Source organism: Camelina sativa, chromosome 3 (assembly GCF_000633955.1).
Source record: "Camelina sativa cultivar DH55 chromosome 3, Cs, whole genome shotgun sequence".
In the NCBI taxonomy this organism is placed as follows: Eukaryota; Viridiplantae; Streptophyta; class Magnoliopsida; order Brassicales; family Brassicaceae; genus Camelina; species Camelina sativa.
The window spans coordinates 14,202,033-14,209,298 of record NC_025687.1 but is presented as its reverse complement, the minus strand read 5'-3'; the positions used below and the strand labels follow the sequence as shown (position 1 = coordinate 14,209,298).

Here is a 7,266-nt window from a genome sequence, read left to right as displayed (position 1 = left end):
TTGTCTCTATACCTTCACTGAGCCTCTTTCTTCGTGGCTTATCTGATTTACTTCTCCCGTACAATTTAGGGTTCATATGATTTCTTGCGTTGGAAACTTCTACCCTAACAACAGTTTCATCAGTAACAGGTTTGTATTTCTCGATAGCAACATCGTCTCTAGGTTTCTCCTCGTTCACCACTCGTAGTATTTTCTCGGGAGGAGAAACGTAAACGATCTCTTTCACCATCGGTGGTTCTTCTTCTTCTTCCTTATGGTTCTTGGTTTCCTTATGGTTCTTGGTTTCCACATCTTTAGGGTTCTTGATTTCTCCATCTCTAGTGTTTTCTCGGTATGTCAAGACGGGAATAGGAGAGTAGTTATCTGCACGGCTTCTCATCGTTCCCACTGCGGCGGTGTATTGACTGTAAACGTCGTGACTCGCTTTATCAGAGAAGGCGCCATAATCTGCGGCGATTATGAGGATGAGAGTGTTGGAGATGAAGAACAAGACCTTCGTGTCTTTGAAGATAGACGATGGGGATACTTCGAAAACGTAAAAGATCAAAATGTAAGTGAAGATCGATAAGAAAATAGAAAGCATCGAAGAGGAGTAACAACGCCGTTTCTTTGGCTTGTAAGGCTCAAACATAGGGTTCTCGATCATGTAAGAGGGCATCTCTTTCATTTTTCACGTGTCAAGAGAGGAAACGATTGAGAGTTAGTAATGAAGAGTTGTGTAATTGTGTTGATTTTTTGAGGTGTAGAGGAAGCCCCTTTATATAGAGGTTCATGGATATGAATCATTGAGTTAACGAAATATCCAAATTGCCCTTGAAATATATATTATTGTACTGAAAAAGTTTTGACACGATTCAAGATTTGTCGCGTCATAGTGATTTACGTGGAAACTAAAGGGTACTCATATGTGAAACATCCTGGTAGGTGCCCGGCAATTCATATTTAGTAATTAATATAGGATACAAATCTTGTCTACTTGAAGAATTACATTTGTATCAAAGTGTTATGCTAAGATACAAAATTTAATTAATTCGGGAAACATAGTTTGTCAAGGCATCGATCACGCTCGAGCATTGGTACAGCAGAGTTACGACACGTCATCATTAGACAACAACACAATAATCGGATATGTTCTCGGTTTTATCTCTCCTTTTTAATTGTATATCGATTAATTAATTCATAACTTTTTGTGAAGTTAGACGAAGAGCACTATTTATTCTATAACTCATGATATGACTTAATTTATATAAAAAAACAAGTATAGCACTTCAAATCTAAATTCTGTGAAACTGAATTAAGTCATTAACTCGAGTTTGGGGTAAATACTTTAATGTCTTACGTCGTAATACAATTTTATTCATAGATATCGTACGTGATAGATCTATTCTTCTTCCACGTGGAAGTGGGTTGTTTTAATTGCATCATCTCATGATTCACTATCACTTTACGAATAATTATATTGAAATCTGGTTCAATGGGATTTTATCATACCTTTCAATGCGTTTATATACTTATATATAGTGTATACCCTATGCCCTATGGCCTATGATATGTTTTTACTAATTTTGATAAAAGATAAATTATCTTCGAAACATTAACCTACTTACAAATATGTACCCTGTAAAAATTGAAATTTATTTAGAAAATTTTATTTGCCTATTTGGTCATGAACAACAATTTATGAGAAAATAAATAAAATTTGTTTACTACATTTACTATACTGCTTCCTATATGTTGTCTAAATTCCACCTTAGCGCTTTTTCCTCGACTTTTCTTTTACGAACCTTGAGATTTTCTTCTCACTCTAACCAACTTTTACTCAGTAGACTTTTCCAATCGTTCTTAACTAAAAAACGAACAAGAAACATAATAAATGTGCAATATTAGTTACCATGTTCCAGTAGCACCATGGTAGTTATATTTGAACTCAAATGTAAATTCGTACATGTTTGATCTACTATATAATTTATAATTTATTTATACTGCAGATTTACTTGTTTACGTGGGTCATTTGGTTGTTTGGGTTTTGTTCTAGAGTAGACAACTACTATATAGTGTGAATTGCAGATAATTTCATACCAATAATTTTCTTTTCTTTTCTCATCCCTGAAATTTCTTAATGTTAAATTTATTTATTAGTTACCACAAATATAGGATAACGCACGCAATGTATAACCACGTTGCAGCTGCATGAGCAAGTTAGTTGTATATTTATTAATTTAGTAGTCGTGTAAACTTCAGTCCAGTTCCTTGTCATCACCTTAGTCTTGCTCATAATTATTATATTTAGATATTTTCATCATTAAGTTATAATTTTACGACTGACGTGGTAAGAATGAAATGAATTATCGTTCATACAAATATACAAAAAGGCTTTAAGAATTTTGTCTTCTTTTGATAGATATATCATATATGCCTCCTCCTGATATTTCTAGGCCGTCTATATTCAAAAGAATATATATATTTTTTCTTTTTTCTTATAGTTAATCGTTACATATCATGTGACGTACGGCTAATCATTGTTTCTTGTTGTTGTCTATGACCTATATAAATGATTATTACTATTTTACTCCCATAAGAAAACTAGAGCTTAACACTGCTACTAGCTAAATCACTTGATTCCTCTTAAATTTAAGCTCAATATCGAAAACTTTCAATAACTAGCATCGTGTATCCTTGATTGATTTTTATTATCATTATTTGTTAAAGATCTTGATCAATGTTACAAGTGACTAAACCATTTTGGTTAATTAGATTTTATACAAAACCATATACTAATATTATCTACCCGTTATCTACATATATATAGATACTTTAGTTGTCTCTGAATTTCTACGAAAGTAACTTTTAGTTAAACCGGTCTTGTAATGACAAAAATATATATATTTTTTTACTTTTTCTTTTGTTACAAAAAAAATAGCTGTCTGAAGTCATTTTAGTGTATTTATTTGTAAAAAAGGACTTCCGAGTTCCAACAGAATATACTTCACATTTTAGGATAGGACACGTACATCTAATTCACATTATACATCTAGTTCACATTACGTGGTGGCATCCCTAAAATGTGTAATAAAAGATCTTTCGACAGTTTCTTTCACATGTTAAGATAAGAAAATTCCCTACCGCGTTCAATTCAACCATTACGTTATAATATCTCTAAATTTTGTAAGTTGAGTCATCTAAGCAGCTTGGACTAAGCTAAAGCATACACACTATTTAATCCAAAAAAAAAGAGTATTAGTTAGTAGAGATTTATATAATATAATTCATCAACATCTTTTCAACACGTCGTTTCATATGATTAAAAAGATTAAAGTTTTATGCAAAAAGATAATTTATTTGACGTTTTGGGCTTCAAGTGTTTTATCATCGGCTATATAGTTTTAAATCAAGTATTAGATGTTGTTATCAATATAAATTTAAAAAGAGTGAAAAAATAGAAATTATTTTTTATGTTTTAGCTAAATTTCTTATAAATTAAAATGGAATGAGTATATGTTATTTTATCATAAAACTGATGATGAGCCAACAATCAATTTCATGTATTCATATATTACGAATAAATCATAGATTTCGTAAAATACATATTGCAAATAGGGACTTGTATTCCAATATCTTAAGGCCAACAAGCTCCATTATATTTATCGCTTGTGTTCTTGATTAATTTTAGAAAATTTATAAGTTTTTTGGTCTTTAGGTGACTTCGCGTGATTGAAGACTCATGAAACGATCTATCTTTATCAGTAAAGATAATTCTCGAATAAGAATTAATAATCAGGAAACCAAGGTGCATTTATAGCTTGTATTCTTGATCCATCTTATAAATTTCAAGTCGATTGATCTTGACGTGGTTAACGGTTCGTAAAACGTCACAAGATATATAACAAGACATATCGATGAACATGAACCGATCTATCTTTTTCAAAAAAGATGATTCTCGAATGAGAAAGAAGAAACACCAAAACAAGCTTCATTTATAGCTTGTGTTTATGTTCCCTTTCTAGCAGCACATGAGTAGTTCATTCTCCATCCTTTTATTCATCATATCATTTTAATCATTCATATTCAAAGCTCCATTTTCCTTGATCCTATCTCCATTACACAAATGAAAAAAAAATATAAATTTTGGAAGAGGACGAGTTAAAGGAAATGAGAATATTAAATTTGTTTGCATAAATTCTATTTTTGATATTTTGTACGTGTTCCATTGTGGATAATTTTGTAGATATTATTGGGTGGGGCACACACCTGAAATTTATTTGAAAACAAAACTAAATACATATGTATATATATTTATATAATATGATAAGTTTTTTTTTTAACTTTGCCTATGGATGCGATATTTGGCGTTCTATTTCTACGACACATGTACTTCACATTAATTTGAAGTTTAATCCTTTAAATTTATTTATTTAGAAAAGTGTTCATTTCTTTTACCTTCTTCTACCAAATATTTAATTATTTTGGGTTTGTATTAATTAGTATTATTTCATAGCAATACTCTATATACTTTAATTTGGTAAAAAAAAAGTAATCCATTTTACAAGAATATATCTATTTTAATTTATACAATTTGAATATTCCTCACTATTTTTCTTTTAAATTACTTTACTCTTCTTTTACCAAAAATTTAATTATTTTCAGATTTTTATTTAGTATTATTTTATAGCAAAAATTACGATATATAGATTCTTCACTCATTTTTTATCACAACAGTAACTCTATTAATTAACTATTTTTATCGGTTTCACATGTCAATATGTATATTAATCTATAATAAAGTAGAATTCTGAGAAATTGTCATTTGGCACCATTCAATTTTTTTAACATGTGTTTTTTTTTTCAATTTTAATGAAATAAAAGACACATTATTGCTAATCTAAAACTAAATTGTCTACACACATTTTTTAAAAATTGAGATATTTTATTTGTTCAGTTTCTTTAGATTACATTTACTTTGGTCAATCAATTACCTTTAAGACATTATAGGTGGACGTTTTCTTTTGTTCAAACTGTTCATGTTGCAATAATGAATATGACAAAATTAATTACAATTAATATGCTTTATAATTGTATTTATTGCCATGAATGTGTTTACTCAGAATAGTGTGTCAATGAAATTCCTTACAAACTTCATAAAATATTTAGTGTATTATATAAGATCTAATGCTCACATGACTAATAATGAAGAAAATGATCATGCACTATATGTCTTTCTTTTCCCATCATTTTTCATGGTATTTTATTTTATTTTTTCTTATGAAGTTCTTTTTTTTAAAATGATGTCTTGCAGTATGATGATTAACATATTAATATATCGATGACTATTTGAAGCAATTATTTACAAAGCAATGTCAAAGTTTTTTTTTTTGGGTATCAGAAACTTGTCAATATTTATTAGCCTCTTTCAAATAATTATGTTTTATGATAGTCATGATTTAAAGTTTTTGCATTGTTTTGTAATGTGTGTTTTTTTTACTTTCAAACTATAGTTGGAAATCTTGAGTGATGAAGATGAGCCCAATGCTCGACTCCTAAAACACAATCTCTTTGCCTTTGAACATTCACTCATAATATTATAGTTGTAAGTCCCTTAGATTTCTCTCTTAAGTCCTCTCATCTTCAACTACAATATATTTCTAAGTTTATGTTTCGCAAATTTGCTTTGTTTTTCGTTTTAAAAAGTTTTTATCCCCATTACAAAAAAAATATTTTACTTTGCCTAATATTATCGTGTAATGCATATATACATGGTCAAAAGATCACATACTTCTTTATGCGTCTTTGGAATCACTTCCCAAACTTTACAACATCCTTTCGCATTACATGGAAAAACATTACATAGACCTATTGTAAATATTTAATATATATATATATATATATATATATATATATATATTAGAATTTTAGAAATGATGTGCTAAATTTAAAAAGAAAACTTATTTTTATGCAATTTGTGAAAATTTTCCTTTTTTAACATGCACACTTCATAATTATAAACTTATAAATGTATATATTTAAATTCTTTTCAAGGGATATATAAATAATATCATTTACATTTCATAAATAATTTAATAAAAAAATTATTTTATATACAAAATATTTAATTTTATAATCCACGCATTGCGTGGGTAACTTTCTAGTATAAGTATATATTGAAGATATTTGAAGGGTATGAAAAAATTGGTTTGAGGATGAGAGATTTTTAATTATACCAAATAAAATGGATAGAATTTTAAACAATATTTCTCTAATGCCATAGCAAACTTTCCTTTTTTGGCTCAAATACATGTATTGTTGTAGTTGGGAGTGGGATGGGGAAACATGTGACAACCATAGTTTATTTAGGTGGTACTTCATTTTAAATAAATGAAGTGAGTTGTGTACGTAAATTATGTTTATAGAAGAACTATTCCATTGATCATAACAAACTAATTAATACAGTCGAAAGGGAACATAGATGACCGAAATTTAGATCTTAGCAAGTCGAGAGATAGTAAAATCGAAGCAAACAAAGCCATCCAATCCTAGAACTAGCTAGAAGATGGAGGAAACCAGTAAGGGTCCACAATATGATTTAGTGCACCTCTGGGAGCTCGAAAAGTAGAGACATCTCTGGTGGTAAGATCGTAGATACCTACGCCAAAGCCAACAAAATAGATGGAGTTTGGCTTAAGGCCAGTAACAGAGCTTGCGGGGACGCAAAAAGCCTCGCTCTTTGAAACAAAGATGCAGAGATCTCCAATGTCATCAGTGTAACACATGAATCTTCCTTCTGTAGTCTCCTCCTCTCTAAACACCATGAACCGCTGCGTTTCATATGTTATTTTACTCGAATAAGCCAAACAACCCTTGGCGTACCTGCATACAAAAACCAATGATCAATGGTTCAGCAATAATGTAGTACGGTAGTAGCTATAGATCAGTATTATTATACCATTTGACGAGGAAACGTTCATCTCCGGAGGGTGACTCCACAAAGCGTTCTGTCCTACAAGAAGAAGGAAACATCTCCGACTGCTCCGAGTCATACTTGAACGACTCTGGAAAGTTTCGGAACTGCAACTCATGGAACTCAGGCTGGCCGGCTTTGTCGAAGTGGAGATCGTAGGATAACAAGTGATGGCCTCCAGGACCAGGCAAGTAGAACTTTTGATCTCTCTTGGAATACGTCAGATTCGAGGTTGGAAAGTAGTCATAAGGGGTCTGGAACTTAGTCCAACGCAAGTCACGACGGGGCCTACAGAAACTGATCTGGTCACCCAA

At 30.6% G+C, this 7,266-nt stretch overlaps 2 protein-coding genes across 2 annotated transcripts in view; both read right to left on the bottom strand.

The window, feature by feature from the left end:
- Positions 1-713, bottom strand: part of LOC104777045 — a 5,950-nt gene extending 5,237 nt beyond the window's left edge. The window contains exon 1 of the mRNA XM_010501240.1: positions 13-713. Coding sequence (XP_010499542.1) covers positions 13-667 — 655 coding nt within the window. The 5' untranslated portion in view covers positions 668-713. The remainder of the gene's footprint in view (positions 1-12) is intronic.
- The window catches only part of LOC104777044, a 1,785-nt gene continuing 929 nt past the window's right edge, over positions 6,411-7,266 (bottom strand). Inside the window, exons 3-4 of the mRNA XM_010501237.2 lie at positions 6,938-7,266; positions 6,411-6,861 (exon numbers count right to left, since the gene is read on the bottom strand). Of these exons, the coding sequence (XP_010499539.2) occupies positions 6,534-6,861; positions 6,938-7,266 (657 nt within the window). The 3' untranslated portion in view covers positions 6,411-6,533. The remainder of the gene's footprint in view (positions 6,862-6,937) is intronic.